This window comes from Tenrec ecaudatus, chromosome X, assembly GCF_050624435.1.
Source record: "Tenrec ecaudatus isolate mTenEca1 chromosome X, mTenEca1.hap1, whole genome shotgun sequence".
Taxonomy (NCBI): domain Eukaryota; kingdom Metazoa; phylum Chordata; class Mammalia; order Afrosoricida; family Tenrecidae; genus Tenrec; species Tenrec ecaudatus.
The window spans coordinates 98,792,245-98,812,506 of record NC_134548.1 but is presented as its reverse complement, the minus strand read 5'-3'; the positions used below and the strand labels follow the sequence as shown (position 1 = coordinate 98,812,506).

Here is a 20,262-nt window from a genome sequence, read left to right as displayed (position 1 = left end):
TATCTGTAGCAGTGTACATGTTCTGGTCTAGTCTGATTTGTAAGGTAGAATTGAGGTCATGATAATGATGGGGGAGGAAAGAATTAAGAACTAGAGGGATGTTGTATGTTTCATTGGTGCTATACTGCACCCTGACTGGCTTGTCTCTTCCTTGTGAACCTTCTGTAAGGAGATGTCCAATTGTCTACAGATGGCTATTGGGTCTCCTCTCTATGCCCCCAACCCATTCACATTGGTATGATTTTCATCTTTATATTATTATTGTTTTTTGTTGTTGTTTTTGTTTCTGTTATTTTTCCATTTTATGAAGCACAGAAGGAGTGGATGCAGAGACAATAACAGATACAATGGTTTATTGGAACAGGGATTGGGGAGGAGGAGGGGAATTGGGGAACAAACAATGAGTGAGGAACAGGGAGGGAGCACTAGAACTGATTGTGATAATGTATATACAATTCTTTTTAAAAGAGACTTAACTATGGAAGTGGACAACCGGTGATTATATCAACTGAAATACTTAAAAAAAGAAACCAAAGTTCATCAATGGTTACCCTGGGTGAAGGAGGAAGTGTTTTTGTTTAGGGGCCATTGAGCTTATGTTAATGGTGGGGGAATAATTTAGGAAAGATATCAATAATAGATGTACTATATTAATAGTATAATCAATGGCACTGAATTATATATATTGAAATTGTGGAATAGAAGAATATTTTTGTGTATATTGATGCCACAATAAAAATTATACTAATAACAATGTGTACAAAGAAGAAAATGTTCTAAAATTATTGTGATAATGATTGTAGAACTCTTCTTGATATTATTTACATATGGAATGGTATATGTGGATGAGTTGTTTTAAAAAGAAAGTTAATTATAGAAAAGTCAAGTTAATGAAAACCTAAAGTGAATAACAAATAACACACACACACTCCCCCTGCAAATAAAACACAGCAGAACTATGTATAGACTCACAAAGTGCTCAAAAGCAGTGGTCCATGAGCTCGTCACATGGCTTGTCAGTTAAAAGGAAAGGAAAAAAATATACATATAACATGAATTCATCAAATACATTTTTAATAAAAAAGTTGATCAACTTTTATGGCCATTTTACCACCTGGAAATACTGACATTCATGCTTAAGTTGCCGTTTTTTGCAAACAGCTTTGCAACACTCTTATTAAACATCAGGCACTCCCTACTCATCATGGCTGTTTCAATTCCTTCCTGAAGCGATCGTGGAATTGCTTCCCAAGTCAAACGCTGCCTAGGGCAATGCAGTTCAAGTTTATAAACAAAATTTTGAGCCTGTGCAAACGTTCCTATCAACTGTACAATTGCATAGAACTTCTGATCGCCATATCTGTCCACTTTATGCAATATAACCATAAAGTTGAATCCAAAACAACATTGTACCATGACCCAGTCAAAAGTACCAGGACGGAGAATGCCCGAAGCAAAGAAAACTGTGTCTTCTCCTTGTTGGGTTGTAACGATCCTATGTTGATCCATCAGATGTGGCACCATAGCGTTCATAAGTCCGATCCACTTACAGGAAACACCCGGGAATGGACACGTATAAGACCTAAATTCACAGCTCACTTGGTGTTCTGCTATGTCCGTGTGCGCAAGAATTCTTTCGCATCCCCAGAAGGTATATTTACAAGGGAACTGCACTGCATTGGCCAGTTTTTCCAGAGCCAAGTTGCGAATAGAGCCCAAGGGAACCCGGCAAGTTGGACAAATTTCAAGCTTTGGATGGCAGTTGCTACAAACAAGATGCCCATTCTGACATTGAAGAATTGGTGGTAACGCTGAGTCAAAGCACACAGGGCATTCAAATAGACTCACCAAGAAACTGTTGGATGGGGGTATGCCTGTGTCAGTCACCGGAGCATCTGTAGCTAATTGTGGAGACCCGTGATGGCTCATTTTGTGGGCCGAGAGTTCACTTCAGATGCCAGTCCTGGCTCAAAGGTGCGCCGTGGTCACTGCGGCCGCCAACCACTGTCGCCGTGGGCAGCGCAGTCGCTCCTCTGTCCTGAGATCAATAAGACAGACACACGGTTTCCGGACAACTGCCGCTGGTGCTGCTGAGGCCTTCGGTGCCAGTGAGTCCTCAATACCTTAGTGGCGTCAAAGCTTCTATGACCTTTGTAGCTTCTATGCGTTCCAATGGTCACGTCCACTGAAGCAGCAGGAATGCGTGCTCTGCTACGGCATCCCGCTGTGGCCACAGGCTTTCGAATATCCTCCAGCCTGTCTTCGCTCACGCTATGAGGAGGCGTGGTCCCGCGCAACCTGAGCTCACGCATGCGCGCAGACAGCTGGATGGGTTGATCCCTTGAGGTCTTTCCTGGGTTTTGTTGTGTGATGGTCTAGCTAAGGCTTCCACTAAGGTGAAGAAAAGGGACACCCTGGTCTGGACCATGTTATAAGTGGGAGGGTTTCAAATTTTTCCCCATGGAGCGTGATGTTGGCTGTTGGTTTTTTGCATATGGCTTTTTATTATATTGGGGAATTTCCTTTCTAATTCTATTTTTTGAAATGTTTTGATCAAAAATGATTGTTGGATATTCTCAAATACCTTTCTCTTTCTATTGATATGATCATGTGATTTTAATTCTTTGCCCTTTTTATGTGGTGGATTACAATGATTTTTTAAAAATCGTTTCATTGGGGACTCGTACAATTCTTATCACAATCCATACATATATTCATGTGTCAAGCACATATGTACATTTGTTGCCATCATCATTCTCAAAATATTTGCTTTCTACTTGAACCCTTAATATCGCCTCCTCATTTTCCCCCTCCCTCCCTCCCCCCTCTTCTCTCCCTCATGAACCCTTCATAATTCATAAATTATTATTATTTTGTCATATGTTATACTGTCTGATGTCTCCCCTCGTCTTCTTCTCTGATATCCATACCCTAGGGAGGAGGCTATATATAGATTCTTGTAATCGGTTCCCCCTTTCCACCCCACCTTCCATCCACCCTCCAGGCATAGCCACTCTCAACACTTGTCCTGAAGAGGTCATCTGTCCTGGATTCCTTGTGCTTGCAGTTGCTTTCTGTACCAATGCACATCCTCTGGTCTAGCCAGATTTATAAGGCAGAATTGGGATCATGATAGTGGGGGGAGGAAACATTTAAGAACTAGAGGAAAGTTATATGTTTCATCGTTGCTACCCTGCACCCCGACTGGCTCATCTCCTCCCCACAAACATTCAGTAAGGGGGTGTCCAGTTGCTTACAGATGGGCTTTGAGTCTCCACTCTGCACTCACCGTCATTTACAATGATATGTTTGTTTGTTTTTTGAATGCTTGATACCTGATCCTTTTAACAGTTCATGGTCACACAGGTTGGCATGCTGCTTCCATGTGGGCTTTGTTGCTTCTGAGCTAGATAGCGCCTTGGTTATCTTCAAGCCTTTAAGACCCCAGACGCTTTATCTTTTGATAGCCGGCACCATCAGCGTTCTTCATCACATTTGCTTATGCACACATTTTTATTCAGCAATCATGTTGGGAAGGTAAGCATCATGGGATGGCAAGTTAATAGAACAACGTGTTCTTGCATTGAGTAAGTACTTGAGTGGACCCCAATGTCCATCTGCTGCCTTATTCTAAACCTATGCACGTAGATATATTTCCCCACCCTCCTATATAAATGTTTTTACATATACATGTCAGCATTTAGACATCTATAAATACCCTTTGTCACCTAGGTTTTCCCTCTATTGCCTTTTACTTTCCTCCTGTCCCAATATGCTCAGCCTTCATTTGGGTTACAGCAATTTCTCTCGGTTACATTGCCCTTGTTGAATCCCTACCAGGCCTCTGACACCCTCCTTGCCTCTGATTTTGGTTCACTTTTTGCTACCCTGTCACTGGGTTGGTCAGTACCACCTCTTTACCCCTGTCTTCCCCTTTAGAGCATTCTTGATTTGCTGTGTAAGTGGAAATCACACTCAAAAAAGGGGTTCAGGAGAGACCCTTGTACCCTAGTTCTAATTTCAGGACTTCACCTCCCCATTTCCTTCACCTTACCTCCCAATTTTCTGGTCTGGCATTAGGAGCGCCTAATGGAAGAGTCCTATTGAGTCACCATTTTCCCCTGAGTCCCTTACATTGATTATTTTTTGAGTTTTGAACAAACTTGGTCATGGTGATTTTTTTAAAAAATGATGTTGGATTCTACTGGCCAGAATTTTGTTGAGGAATGTTGCATCTATATTCATGTGGGATATTGATCTAAAATTTTATATCTCTGTGGGATCCTTGACTGGTTTGGGGTTTCAGTGTTATGTTGGTTTCATAGAAGGAGTTTGGAAGTTTGTTGGCCTTTTCTTATGTTCTGCAATAGTTTGTGTAGTATTGGTGTCAGATCTTCTCTGAATACTTGGTAGAATTCCCCTGTGAAACCATCTGACTCTGGACCTTTCTTGGTTGGTAGTTTCTTAATGACCTGCTTTATTCCTTTTGTTATGGGTGTGTTGAGTTTTTCAATATCTGTCTGTATTAATTCGTGTGGGTGATGTATTTTTATGTACTTGTCCATTTCTTCCAGATTGTGAAATTTATTTGAATGCAGATTTTTGGAGTATTGTGTTATTCTTATTTCCTTTGGCTGTATTGTAATGACATCTTTTCCATCTCCTATTCTGAGTATTTTGATCTTGTCTTTTTTTTCCCCTTTGTTAAATTTGCAGATCATCTGTCTATATTGTTAATCCATTCAAAGAACCAGTTTCTTGTCCTGTTGATATATTCCATTCTTGTTTTCCATAATGTTGCTTCTTTGATCCTTATGATTTCTTTCCTTATTTTATTGGAGGATTTATGTTGTCCTTTGTCCACTTCTTGAAGGTGTGGTGTTAGGGTGTTGATTTTAAATTTCTCCTGTTTTTCATGTGTTGTTGACTGCTATGATATGTTGTGTTATCATTCTCACTTGTCTCAAGGAATGCTTTTGTTTCCTCTTTTATTTGCTTTATTGCCAAATCACTTTTGAATATTGTATTATTCAAGTTCCATATGCTTTCCTTTATATTACTGTTTATTTTAATGATGATTTCTAATTTTGTAGCATTGTGGTCTGTAGGTTGTAGCTAGGTTGTAGGATCTTAATTTTTAAAAATTAGTTGAGGCATACGTTGTGACATAATATGGGTCCATTATTGAGAACGTTTGATGTGTGCTGGAGAAAACCTTATACTGGGGCTCTTTTGTTTTTTTGTGGGGATGTGGGGGATATGGAGCATTCTGTACATGTCAATGAGGCCGATTTTGTTGATTATATTATTTAGCCTTTTAGTGTCTTTATTGAGCTTTTTCTTGATCTTCTGTCTTTAGAGTGTAGTATTGAAGTCTCTAGTTATTCTCATTCAGGTGATATAAACTTTTTCAATTCTGAGAGGATTTGATTGATGTATTCCACAAGTCTTTCATTGAGTGAATATATGTTTATTATAATTATTTCTTCATGTGCTATTGTTCCCTTTGTGATTATGTAGTGTCCATCATTCTATTAATTGTTTACCTTGAAATCTATTTTCTCAGACATTAATGTTGCTACCTCTGCTTTTTTAATTGCTGTTTTCTTTGTATGTTTTTGTCCAGCTTCTGCTTTTTAGTCTGTTCATGTCTGTGTTTTTTGGGGGTGTGTTTCCTGTAGGCAGCATATTGATGGTTTTTGTTTTCTTATCAATTCTGCTACTTTCTGGCTCTTTACTGGGGCATTTAGCTTGTAAACATTCAGTGAGATTTTGAAATTTATTTATTTGTTACCATCATTTTGCTTTGTATTTGTGCATGTTGTGTGTGAGTGCATATGCATGTTGTGTTTAACTTATTTGCTTTTCCTATATTATGTTATTGCATTGGATGTTTTTCTGTATGTTGGTTTTATGAGGACTTGTCCCATATGTTATTTTCAAGTTTGTGTGTTGTTGTTGCTGTTGATTTTTTTTTGGCCATAGAGCTTCATTGAGTTCTTTGGATTTGGGGTTTTTTTTTTGGAGTGATTGTCTTGTTTTTGTGAATTCCTTTAATTTATGCATGTCTTCGAATACTTTTGTTTCTCCATATACTTTGAGGGATATTTTTGCTGTGTATAAGATTCCGGGTTGACAGTATTTTTTCTTTAATATTCTATATACATCACTCCTTTGTCTCCTTCATGGTTTCTGCTCAGAAATCTGAAGTTATTCTAAATTTTGACCCTTTAGGAGTAATTGTTTTTGACATCTTGACTATAATATGCCAGGGAGTTTTCCTGTTCGGATTTCTCCTGGGTTATGTGATAAAAATGCTGCTCATTGACATTTTTATCAATTGTTCACACAATGTGGATTGCTGAAAATGAAACTCCTTGAAGCACTTACAGATGAAGTCAAAGAATATAGTCTTCAGTATGAATTGACATCTCAATGTGGAGAAAACAAAAAATCTCAAGTACTGGATGCATCCCAATAACTGCAGGAAACACTGAAGTTGATAAATAGTTCATTTTACTTAGATCAGTAACCTATGGCCACAGAATCAGTAGCCAACAAATTAAACAACTTATAGGTGTTTCCCAATTTACCATGTATTCAAGTTGCAGGAATTGAAATAAAAACAGCACAGGACAAAACATATTTTCATTAGTACATCTTCCTTCTTGTACTAATGGATAATAGCTGCAGGGGCTATGTAAATAATTGAAAACACCCTGAGAATTTGATCAGAATAATATGATGGAAGAGATAGGTGGAAAATAATTTATATGATAAAAACACTGAATTTAGTACCAGATATGGCCCAGTGTGGAACAACACACATATCATAAGGAAAGGGAATCACAGACAGGACGTAATGAGTTTTGAAGAGGAAAGAAATACTGGGGTAAAAAGAATAATGTTAAAGAAAAAGAAACCTTGTCAGAAACATTTGCAGCAAAATAATTAGCTGGACATTTTTCTCAACTTAATCCAGGACTTCAGCTGCTTTAAAACATGGGCCAAAATGCTGATCACTTTGAAGAAGTAAGTAAGTAGATTTTGGAGTCAGTGAGATGTTATCACAAAACAACAAGAAAAAAAACCTAAAGAAACATACAGAAAACTCACCATCCTCATTCACAGGGATAATTCAGATGACCCAGAATGTTTCAGAAGTGGAGGTATTGTACAACTTTTCATCATAAGAATACATTTTATATGTGTGGTATTAATATTTAAATACATATATTAGTTTATATGTAATGTGTTCAAGTCTCAAAGATAAAATTTACAAAGATAGTGATAAAAAAAACTAATAATAAAATGGTAATGAAAATGACAAAAATAGATATTCATCAGAAGTAATTTAAAATGGAGTCATTGGAATAGAACTCTGTTCTAAATTAGGGACTACTTGTATTATATTGGACAAACCTGCTTCGAAAGACCTTAAAGTTATTAAGAAAAGTTGCCACTTGAAGACTATTGCGATAGGTAGATTTATTGTACCAACCTGACCAATAGAAACATTGTGGGATAAATAAGTTCCCAGTTTGATTGGAGTGCAAATAGATAAATGATTTGGCAAGGCCCGCTTCTCTCCCTCTTGTGCTCTGGTGATTAAACCTGTGTGTGGCTGTTCAGCTAGTTATCTGCCTCAACTTGCAAACTACAGTACCTGTGGGAGAGCAAACTCGTGAATTGTGTCGCTAGAGCGTGAGGTTCCTTGGAGACCTACGTCACAACGCTGGTGTATACAACACTTGAGCATGAGGCTGTCGGATCCTGTGGTCTTGAATTGCTTGAGTTTGATATCCCATACAGGCCTGCTTCCCTAAGCTCCTGAGCTGCTGAGTGTTGGTGACCTGCTCTGCTATTTGCTGCTTGTGGCCAGACTGGTTGCATAGCCCTAGGGAAGTCTCAGATGTCTGCTTCCTTGATATTGGACCCCGCAGCCCTCATGAGTTGAAGGACTTCTAGTATATTAACTGTACCACAAAAGTGACTTGAACTGAGCCCTCTGTGTTTCTATGTGGACTAATTAGCTGTTATATTCCTTCATGCTGTGTGTGTGTATATATATATATATATATATATATATATATATATATATATATATATATATATATATATATATTCATAAATGTTCTGGGCTTTCCCCCCTAGAGAACCCTAACCAAATTGGTACTGGGAGTGGTTTTAGAGAAAGAAGACCATAAATATGGGTTTCTCAAATTGGCTCTCCAGCCTGATTAGCTTTAACAGCACTGATATTGCTATCTTTACCTCTAGATGCATGGATACGTCTGTCACTATTACTGGAGTGGGTGGTGTTATTCCATGGTGTGAAGTCACAAAGTTCATATCCACAGTATCACCACCAGTAGATGAAGTGCTGGTGATAGGAGAGGCTCTGGGTGATCGTGTAGTTGATATTTTCTTGCAGTTTTGTTAGGATGAGAAGTATAGGGAAGCTGCTTGGCTGGTCCTCCTTATAATAGAAAATGTGATCAAGGAAAGGGATAACCTCAGAACCTCAGAAGCCATTTGAAGTGCCAAATAGTAGACCTACACGCTTCTGAATGTGCTACAAAGGAGAATCTTCTCTCCTCTGGTAATAGAGTTGACATTGCCGAAAAGCAAATCCAGAGTCTCTGTGTTAGGGTTCTCTAGAGAAACAAATCCAGGATACTTATGATTTTGTAGATATATAGATAGATATATAACAATGAAATACATAGCTAATTAGTCCATAGAATTGAAAAAGAGGGCTCAGTTCAACTCACTTCCATGAGATAGTTAATATACTGATAGTCCTTCAACTTATGAGGGCTGTTGGGTGTAAGTCAAGGAATCAGACAACTGAGTCTTCTGTAGAGCAATATAGGCAGTCCACCCATGGGCAGCAAACAGCAGCGCAGGTCACCAACAGTCAGCCAGATGACAGGGTCCAACAGTCCCCAGCTCAAGTGATACTCCAGCAGTGTGGCAAAGCAGGTCTCAAAGGAACCTCAAACTATAGTGACAAAGTCCACGGGTTGTGTGTCCGACAGGTACTGTAGCTCGCAAGTTGAGGCAGTGAACCAGAAAACGCAGCCACACACTGGTCTGTTCATCACAAAGCAAGAGATGGACAGGTGAGGTAGCTTGCCAAGTCATTGATCTCCTTGTCATTCAATTAAACTGCAACTTTAATAATCTCACATGTGTCTATGGGCCATGTTGGCACAATAAACCTACCTATCATAGTCTCATCATATGAGTAGTTCAATTACAGTGTCAGCTTAATTGAAGGCCAGAACAGTGTCTGATATTAAACGAAGGGCATTAATCAGAAAGAATTGGGATCCAGAAACATGGAATGAGAACATATGGGCTGATGATCCAGAAGAGGAGGCTATTGAGCCCCTAGAGTAGATTGTGCCAATCCATGCCTCCCACATGTGGGGATTAATCCACTATCCACCCAATAAATCCACCCGTCCCACCTGTGGGGATTAATCCACTGTCAGTAAAACAACTCACACCTGAGCAGATTAACCAAACTGTTCAAGTTGAAATGGCAGTTGGGTTGCATCTGAAGCATCACCTGGGGGAGATGCCTTACAAGATATTGCTGAGATTCCCCAGGAAACACATCCTACCACCCATTATTTCCTCAAGACCAGTAACTAGAATTAAGTCGCGGAAAATTCCTAAAGGTGAGGTTCAGATGATGACTCAGGAAGAAGAATGCTATGCTCATAACAGTCTGCTCAAGTTTTCTAATATGTACAATCAGAAGCCTGGGAATGGTTACTAAGGGTGTGGGATACTGGTGCAGGGAATGTAACATTAGACCATTCTTGATATGGGGCCCCTAAGCACAGACTCTTCCTTCAATGTCTCAGCAAGAGAGGTTAAGAGAGGATTTAATTGCTTATTTGGTTGGCTCACTGAAACAAAGGATTCTAGATGGCCTAGATTAGACCAACTTGAAGTACTGGATCTACTTTCATACACTGTAGAAGAAGGCATGCAAATGCTTAGGGAACATTGTATATTGGCATGGATTTATCAGGATACTCCCATAGACCCAAAAAGGAAGTGCTCAGAGCACATAGCTTTCACGACAACCATAAGGAACAAGTTTTTGAAGTGGGTCCCAGCATCTCTGAAGACTCCTGTAATTGCTATTTTGTGTACACCAGGATTAACAGTGGGAACTGCCCTAAGTGAAGTCTGACATTTGCCTACAGTGGGGCTGATTGGACCTTGTGATGGTAGAGGGCAGGTATAAGCACTGAATCAGCAGATACAGGATGAATGTGGTTATAATAGACAGTAAGGTGTCCGTAGTAATCAGAGCAACTGTCTTGTGTGGGCTTATGACATTGGCTGCTTAGCCATGGTGTCCCTAGGAGTGAAGTACATGGGAAACCTACTAAATATTTACATGCTCTACACAGGTGGAAGAATGCTTGATAAGGTGAACAGCATAATAGAGGCAGGACCGCTAAATCCATTCCGAGACCTGAGTAAGTTTACAAACCCACAGCCCCTTGAATGGGGGGAAGGCCAGGTCCCATTGAAGAATTACCCTGTTACATCAGCTAAGGTTTCTACTGTTAGTCTTTCTTCTAGCCTTCCCCAAAGGGACCTGCAGCCTTTCACAAGAGTGACCGTTCAGCGGGGGAAAGAAAATAATCAAACATTTTGGGGATTATTGGACAATGGCTCTGAACTGACCCTAATTCCAGGAGACCCAAAATGTTTTGAAGGTGGGCCAGGCCGAGTGGGGGCATATGGAGTTCAAATTATCCATAGAGTTTTAGCTCAGGTATGACTCACTGTGGGTTAGTTGGGCCTCCAAATCCATCTTTCCATTATTTCCCCAGCTCTAAAATGCATCATTGGAATAGACATACTTAGCAACTGGCAGAAACCCTATATTTGATTCCTGAAATGTGGAATAAGAGCTATTATGGTAGGAAAGGCCAAGTGGACACCATTAGAACTGCTATGGCCTAGGAAAACAGTAAACCAAAAGCAATACCACATTCCTGGAGGGACTGCAGAGATTAGTTCCACCATCTAAGAATCAAAGGATGCAGGGGTATTGATTTCTACCACATCCCCGTTTAACTCACCTATTTGGCCATTCAAAAAAAAAAGATGGATCCTGGAGAATGTCAGTGGATTATCATAAACTTAACCAGGTGGTGACTCCATTTGCTGCTGCCTTTCTAGATATGATTTCATTTCGTGAGCAAATGAATACTTCTCTTGGTACTTCATATGAAGCTATTGATCTGACCAATGATTTCTTCTCAATACCCGTCTGAAAAGACCACCAGAAATATGTTGCCATCAGCTGGCATGGGCAACAATACATTTTGACAACTCTCACCCAGGGGCACATCAAGTCTTCCACCCTGTGCCATAATTTAGTCTGAAGGGACCTTGCTTGCCTGTCTCTTCCGCAAAATGTCACACTAGTCAATGATACTGATGACATTGTACTGACTCGCCCCACTAAGGAGGATGTATTTAAGATTCTAGATTCATGAGTACAACATCTGCGTACAATAAGTTGGAAAATCAACCCAACAAATACTCAGGCACCCTCCACTACAGTAAGATTTCTAGGGGGTCCAGCAGTGTGAAGCATGTCAAGGCATTCCCACTAAAGTGAAGAATAAGCTATTGTATCTGCTCCTAGCCACCCACCCTGCTCCACCAACTAAACTGGAGGCACAATGCCTAGTGGGTTTCTATGGATTTTGGAAAGAAAACAACCCCATTTGGGTGTTTTACTTTGACCTATTTATCAAGTGACACAAAGGCATCCAATTTTGAGTGTGGCCCAGAACAAGAAAAGACTCTGCAACAAGGCTGCCTTGCAAGCTGCTTTGCCACTGGGATCATATGATCCATCTAAACCGATGGTGCTAGTGGTATCAGATGTAGACAGAGATGCAGTGTTGGGTCTTTGGTAGTCCCCTGTTGGTGAAACACAGTGCAGACCCTTGGGATTTTGGAGTAAAGTCCTGCCATCCTCTGTAGACAACTACTTCCCTTTTGAAAAACAGCTGTTGGCCTCTTACTAGGCCTTAGTGGAAACTGAATGCCTCACTATGGGCCACCAAGTCACCATGAGGCCTGAGCTGCCCATGATGAACTGGGTATTGTCTGACCCACAGAGCCATAATGTTGCACATGCACAGCAACACTCCATTGTCAAATAGAAGTGGTATATACGAAATGGGGCCAAAGCAGGACCTGAAGGGACAAGCAAACTGCATGAAGAAGTGGCCCAAATGCCCACAGTCTCCACTCCTGTCACAGTACCTTTTTTCTCCCAGTCTGCACCTATGGCCTCCTGGGGAGTCCCTTACTATACGTTAACTGAAGAACAGAAAATTAATGCATGGTTTACTGATGGCTCTGCATGATATGCAGGTGACACTTGTAATTGGACAGCATCAGCACTGCAGCTCTTTGATGGGATCTCCCGAAAGGGCAGTCGTGAAGGGAAATTGTCCCAATGGGAAGAACTTCAAGCAGTGCACCTGGACATTCAGTTTTCCTAGAAGGAATAATGGCCAACTGTGAGATTATATACTGATTCATGGGCTCTAGCTAATGGCTTGGCTGTATCGTCGGGGAACTGGAAGGAACATGATTGGATATTTGGTGACGAGGAGGCGTGGGGAAGTAATATGTGGATAGACCTCTCTGAATGGATCACAAATGTAAAGATAATCGCATTTCATGTGAACGCTCACCAAAGGGTTACCTCTGAAGAGGAGGATTTTAACAAAAAAGTGGATAAGATGCCGTGTACTGTGGAGACTGGTCCTCCTCTTTCCCCTGTCACTCCTATTATTGCCCAATGGACACATGAACAATGCGGACATTGTTGCAGGGATGGAGGTTATGCGTGGGCACAGCAATATGGACTTCCACTCACCAAGGCTGACTTGGCCACTGCCACTGCTGAGTACACCATCTGCCAGCAGCAGAAATCAACATTAAATCCAAGATAAGGGACCATTCCTCGGGGAAATCAACCGGCAACTTGATGGCAGGTTGATTACATAGGACCACTTCCATCATGGAGTGGGCAGTGTTTTGTTCATACTGGAATAGACACCTACTCTGGGTATGGATTTGCCTTCCCTGCACGGGATGCTTCTGCCAATAGCATTGCTTCAGATTAAGGAACTCACTTCACAGCAAATTCAGTGTGGCAATGGGCCCATGCCCATGGAATCCACTGGTCACATCATGTTCCTCATCATCCTGAAGCTAACTTGATAGAATGATGGAGTGGCCTCCTAAAGACACATTTATGGCACCAACTAGGTGGCCACAACTTGCAGGGCAGGGGCAATGTTCTCCAGGAGGCTGTATATGCTCTAAACCAGTGGCCAATATATGGTACTGTGTCTCCAATAGCCAGGATTCATGGGTCCAGGAACCATGAGGTGGAAGCTGGCGTGGCACCACTCACTATTACTACTAGTGATACACTTGGGCACTTTTGCTTCCTGTCACAACAACACTATGCGCTTCAGGCCTGGAGGTCCTGGTCCGTAAAGAAGGAACTCTCCCACCTGGAAACACAGCATGGATTCCACTGAACTGGCAGCGGAGGGTGCCCCTGGACACTTTGGGCTTCTCGTACCTTTGGATCAACAGGTCAGGAAGGGTGTCACTGTACTGAGTGGTGTGATTGATTCTGATTACCAAGGAGAAATTGGACTGATGCTTCATAATGGAGGTAAAGAAGAATATGATTGGAAATCTAGGAGATCCCCAAGGCCGTCTCTTAGTACTATCATGCCCTGTGATTAAAGCCAATGGTAAATTACAGCAACCCAATCCAGACAGGACGTCTAATGACCCAGGCCCCTCAGGAATGAAAATCTGGGTCACCCCACCTAGCAAAGAACCACAACCAGCTGAGGTGCTTGCTGAGGGTAAAGGTAATACAGAATGAGTAGTAGAAGAAGGTAGTTCTACTTATCAGTTTAGACCATGTGATCAATTGCAAAAGCGAGGTTTAGGATTGTTGTTATTTTCTTTATATGTGCTTATCGAATGTTTCCTTTGTTCATGTATGATGTACCAGATAAAATTAGATTCAGTTTGTTTTCATTTATATGCATGACAGATGTTTGATGTTAAGTATAAGTGTGAATTCATTAATGTCTGGACATTATATATAGTTAAAGAATTGTGTACAGGTGCCAAATTGGTAAGGGGTGGATTGTGCTAGGTAGGTTTATTTTGGGAACCTGGCCAATAAGCACATGTGGTATTAATAAGATCACAGATTAATTGAAGGGCAAAGAGATAAATTGCTCTGTGAGCCTTGACCTTCTGTTTCTTGCTCTCTGATGATCAGACTAGTGTGCGCCTTAACTACCATATATACTTGAATATAAGCAGACCCAAATCTCAGCTGAGGCACCTAATTTTACCACAAAAATGGCATATAAAATGTGCTGAAAAACTCAGCTTATGCACGAATGCATACGGTAGTTCTCCGTGGGACACCCAACCCGTAGACTGAGTCCCTATATCTTCTATCTATCTATCTATCTATCTATCTATCTATCTATCTATCTATCTATCTATCTATCTAAAATCATAAGTGTCCTGGTTTTTTTTTCTCTAGAGAACCGTTTCTAACACAGTCAGCATTTGTTTTTGTTTTAAATATTTATTTTAATATTAATTGGGAGTTAATATATATATCATGTTATTCCATAGCTCAATCATGTTAAGCAGTATTGTACAATTGCTACCACAATATGAATCCACACATAGCTTTTCTTCCTGGCATCATTGACATCATCTCCCTTTTACCACTGCCCCCATCACCACTGTAAGCTCCCCCACCCCAACCCCCAGAAACCCTTTTTCTATGTGCTGCCCCTATAGGTTCATCCATCCTAGGTTTATACTGCAATACAGAACACATATAGCACAATCTCAAGATGGCAACCCCTAAAGATCTACACAATACTACCTCTACATGACAATCTAGATTAAAGTAGAATAAAAATAACTCTAGAAAACAGAGGGTTCCAAAGTCTCCTTAAATAAGGTGGGGGGGGGGATTCTTCACACGGTTATAATAGGAAAACCCAATGGATAAAGCAGCAGGCCAGGGGAACTATTTCTGGTTACATGGTATGTGTAAATTGTTGGCAAATTTTTATCTGATCTGTCTTTAAATATTTTTTATAAATTCTAATGCTAGTTATTCCTTTTTTGTCTTATTGTTTACACTTAAAACCATTTTATTTGGGGCTCATACAACTCTTATCACAATCCATACATATATCAGTTGTATAAAGCATATTTCTACATTCATTACCCTCATCAATCTCAAAACATTTACTCTCCATGTAAACCTGTGGTATCAGATCCTCATTTCCCTTCTCCCTCCCACTGCCAACACCGTCATGAACTCTCAATAATTTGGAAATGATTATTTTGTCATATATTACACTGTCCAACATCTCTCTTGACCCACTTTTCTGTGGTCCATCTCCCAGGGAGGAGGTTATATGTAGATCCCTGTAATTGGTTCCCCCTTTCTACCCCATCCTCCCTCCACCCTCCCAGTATTGCTACTCTCACTACTGGTCCTGAGGGGATAATTCATCCTGGATTCCTTGTGCTTCCAATTCTTCCCTGTACCAGTGTACACCCTCTGGTCTAGCCAGATTGTAAGGTAGAATTGGGATCATGAAAGTGGGAGGTGGGGAGGAGGAAGCATTTAGGAGCTAGAGGCAAGTTGTATGGGTCATCGTTGCTACCCTGCCTCCTGACTGGCTCATCTCCCCATCATCCTTTTGTAAGTGGATGTCCAATTGCCTACAGATGGACTTTGGGTCTCCACACAACACTCCCCCTCATTCACAATGACATGAATTTTTGTTCTTTGATACCTGGTACCTCATCCCTTTGACACCTCATGATCACACAGGCTGGTGTGCTTCTTCCATGTGGGCTTTGTTGCTTCTGAGCTAGATGGCCGCTTGTTTACCTTCAAACCTTTAAGACCCTAGATGCTATATCTTTTGATAGCCAGCCTAGATCAGCTTTCCTCACCACAATTGCTTTTGCTCCTGCTTTGTCTTCAGCAATCATGTTGGGAAGGTGAGCATCATGGAATGCCAGTTTAGTAGAACAAAATATTCTTGCATTGCGGGATTACATGAGTTGAGGCCCAATGTCTATCTGCCGCTTTAATACTAAACCCATAAATCTATGCACATAAATCTATTTTCCCATCCTCACATATAAATATATTTACATATGTACATGCCTTTGTTTAGACCTCTATATATGCCTTTTGCATCCCAGCTCTTTCCTCTCTTCCCTTTGACTTTCCTCTTGTCCCACTATCATGCTCAGCCTTCATTTTGGGTTTCAGTAATTCCTATGAGTTATGTTACCCTTGATTATGCCCTATCAGGCCTCCTACATCCTCCTCACCACCAATTTGGATTACTTGTTGTTCCCTTGTCTCTGGGTTTGTTAACATGACTTCTTTTTCTCCCACCTCCCCCTTTCCCATGTCCCCTGGAACTGTTGGTCCCATTGTTTTCTCCTCCAGATGGCTCATCCAGCCTATCTCATTTAGACAGACTTGCAGAGGTAATAACACGCATAAAAACAAGACTGAGCAAAACCAAGCAACAATATACAACAAAACAACAACAACAAAAATCCAATGACAAAAAAACCCACAGCACAACAAAACCAAAAGCTTGTAGTTAGTTCAAGGACTGTTTGTTGGCCTTTAGGAGTGTTTTCTGGTCGAGTCTGATGGGGTGCCAAGCCCTGGCGCTAAAGTCTATTTTTGTTATTTTCAGGGGACTTCATTGCTTTGTTTCCTTTGTTGTTCTGTTGCACGCCCTTAGTGTTTTGCCTCGGTGTGGTGGGATCAGATCGGGTGGAATTCCCACACTGTGTCTCCAGTGTTGTCCCATGTAGGGCTATGGGTCGGTGAGGGATGTCATGTCTTATAGTGGGGGCGGCTATATGCTCTTCTCTGTGGATTTGCTGCTCTGAGTGGGAATATTATTGTCAAGGCTTGGTGGGCCATGATGTGCTCCACTTTCTCTTCCTCCCACTTCATTTGCTCCCGTGTGCTCTGATCAGACATGTCTCTCTCCCTGAGCTGCGGCTTCAGGGCTGTCCTCGGAAATTGATTCTTCTGGGGGGAGGGGCAGCTGTAGAAGTAAGCAGTTGGGGTTGGGGCCGGCTCCTCAGACCTCTCCACTGGTTCCCTACTCCATGCTGGCATGTTGCACTCACATCTTGGAGCACGGAATTGAAGTCTGGTCTCTTTTTCCCTGTGGAAATATAAACAATACACTACCCTTGGATGGGTTAGTGCCCTGTTCCCCTGCTACCCATTTCTTCTTTATTTCCCCCCTCCGCCCCCTTTTAGTTGGTTACCATATGGTAGGGGCCAGACCAGATCCATAGTCAGTATTGACTATGATCTTAAAAGCTGTGAACAGCCATCTTAGCTACAAATATTGGTCTCTCTCTGCCTGAAGACAAAAAAAGTGAGGAAAATCAAAGACATGTTGATCTCATATATACAAACTGAATGCACTAATCTTAGCTAGTTCAATAGCTAAATAGACTAACATCAACCTCCATACTCTGAAACCAGAAGATCTAGACAGTGTCCAGGTACCAGTACCAATTGCTCTGAAATTAATCACATTAGAAGTCCTGGATAGAGTGAGAGAAAATATATAATAAAATGATAAAATGATGCCAGATAAGTTAGGGACAGGTATAATTCTCATATAGCATCTACTCACACTTCAGGTCTGGATCTGAATTCACCCCAGGAGTTCAATTTCTAGCCAGATAACAGAAAATTAGCAACAACAACAACAAAAAAAACACTGGGGAGGTATACAGTGCTTAGAATAATCATTGGTCTTAAATCTAAAGAAGATTTGCACAAGAAAAATTTTCTGACAGCAGGTAGAAATAGGAAAGAAGGGGTAATGGCAATAGGAAACACAGGTAGCAAGGGGAGTAAGTGATAGAACTTTGTAGGGATTACATTCAATGACGTAAACCAAAATGTGTACGAATTATTTTTGCATTTGAGAGAATAATTTCTTGTCATAACGAGTACAAGGTGCCATTGAAATTGTTACAGTTGGAAAATATAGACTTCAAATAATTAAACCTTCGAGGGAAATAGGGTACACAAAATGACTGGAGGAGCCTGAGACTGGGTTTAAGTAAAACATTAGAAGAGCATTTCAACATGAGTATCTCCTGACTCCTCCTCTTCCCGGCAGTTAGTGTGCCATTAGTTTGCCATGACTCTCTGGGCTCTCACCCTTTTGCAGCACCTGTAGGCACATTTCAACCTAATATTACCCTCTTGGACATGATACAAAGTAAAATGTTGAGGGTAGAAAGGGCACACTGTTTGTCAGCATCACACTTGGCAGTGAATCTAACCAGCTCAGAGCTGTTTTCACCTGTGTGATAGATTGTCCTCTACTTAGTCAATGTTGCTGACTTCTCAACTATCAAATCAACAGGGTGTCTTTTAGAGTTCCAGGTTGGCCAAACATTTTTAAGTCCATTAAAGGGGATGTAGAGATGTAATTTAGAAATCAGATATCAGGAAGGACTGCTGATTGTAAAGTACATCCCCACTGGCTCTTCCTCCTGTTATCTCTGGTGAGGAGTGTAGAGATAAACAAAGGAAATGCTGGCATGTCCGAACATAGAACAAGTGAGGGGAAGCAGAGGAGAGAAGAGGGAGGTACAGCGACAAGGCCAGCAAACACTGATGTTCAAAGATAGCTATAGGGGGGGGATTACATATATAGTATATAAAATTCAGTCAAAGGAAAGTGGGTTTCATACAACAGAGAATCAAAGAGTAAAAGGAATACATTAAATGTAATACATGGCAAGTAAGTCTATAGACGACTGTGACAAGTCCTTCCACGAGCAGTCGAATTTCTTCTCATCTGTTATCTCCAAGGTTATTGAGAGGTGTGCCTTCAACACACGTCTCTCATGGGGAGTGTGGAAAGGCTTCAGTAATTGGTTTCAGTGTCTGTTTGCACCATGTAGGCATCCAAACCAGCATCTTAAGTGCCCTTTCAGTTCGACATGCAGGGATCTAAGTGGTTGTCCAGGTGCTCCTTGATCAGCTCAGATCGAGAAGGGGCACCTCTCCCTCATCCTTGTCCACAGCTTCAGCCTCCTCAGCCCCCAAAGCTCCTTGTTCCCCAACCTATTATATCCTGACTTCCCAGGACTTCCACGACTTTGAACAACACCTCTTCTTAAGCCCATCCTGGGATCTACCTCAGAGCTGGTCCACCTCAGAGCAGGTTTTGACCTTGGAGTGACACCACACTCCTCAGTAGGATTCTCACGGCATGTCCCCCATGCAGTCCTGCTCTGGGAAAGCCTCTCTGCATTATGGACAGGCCCTGTCCTTTGATTACTTCCCTGGTTAGGGCCCCTATGGGCCAGCCCAATCATGCCCAGGCTTTATACTTACTCAGGTGCTGCTTTAAGCTCTGCCTAAGTGTTACTGCTGGTGGACAGAGGGTCTATTTTCCATCTGCAGGGCTAGTCTTCCGTTTCTGACACTAGCTAGATGCTTTGGGTGCTGCATAGAAATTCGAATATTCGCTGTCATTGGCTGTTTGTTCTTCAGCATATTAGTAAAGATCTTTTAGAGACATCCGGGTGATGTTTTTTAGCACAACGTTCAGAGCTGATTAAGCAGTCATTTTAAAATCCTGAGAATCAAAGGAAATGGATGTCAGAGCTCTTCCTGGAGAAACCACCATGGCAGTTGCAGGAAACCTGGGAACTGGACGAATCTGAGTTGAGGGTGAGGGGCTTCAGGTAACACGGGGGACAATTAGTTAAATGTGTAAGTGACAAAATGCTAGGCTTTTTGTTTTTGCTGTTTGTTTGGTCGGTCCATGTGCTCATGGCTCCTTCCCTTGGTTTCATTTATGTTCCCACAGTTGCCTCAGATGCAGCCACCTCCTGCTTGATGCCCAAGACCAAAATGGCCATCGTAAATTTTTAATGGAGAACGGATATGTTCTGTAAACCTTCAGTAAGTTTAAAACAAAAATTAATTTATAGAAAAGAAAAACAAATCAAAACCCATTGCCTTGGAGTTGCCTCCTGCTCATAGCAATCCTACAATCCCATATAGTCCCAAAGGTCTCAATCTTTTTGCAAAGATAT

At 41.3% G+C, this 20,262-nt stretch overlaps 1 protein-coding gene and 1 pseudogene across 1 annotated transcript; both read right to left on the bottom strand.

The window, feature by feature from the left end:
* Positions 1-1,107: 1,107 nt before the first annotated feature.
* On the bottom strand, positions 1,108-1,929 carry LOC142433557 (E3 ubiquitin-protein ligase Siah1-like). Its single transcript, XM_075538406.1, has one exon. The coding sequence runs from the start codon at positions 1,927-1,929 to the stop codon at positions 1,108-1,110; it is 822 nt and encodes a 273-aa protein (XP_075394521.1).
* A 17,219-nt stretch (positions 1,930-19,148) lies between these two features.
* LOC142433556 (chromatin target of PRMT1 protein pseudogene) lies at positions 19,149-19,802 on the bottom strand (annotated as a pseudogene).
* Positions 19,803-20,262: the final 460 nt, after the last annotated feature.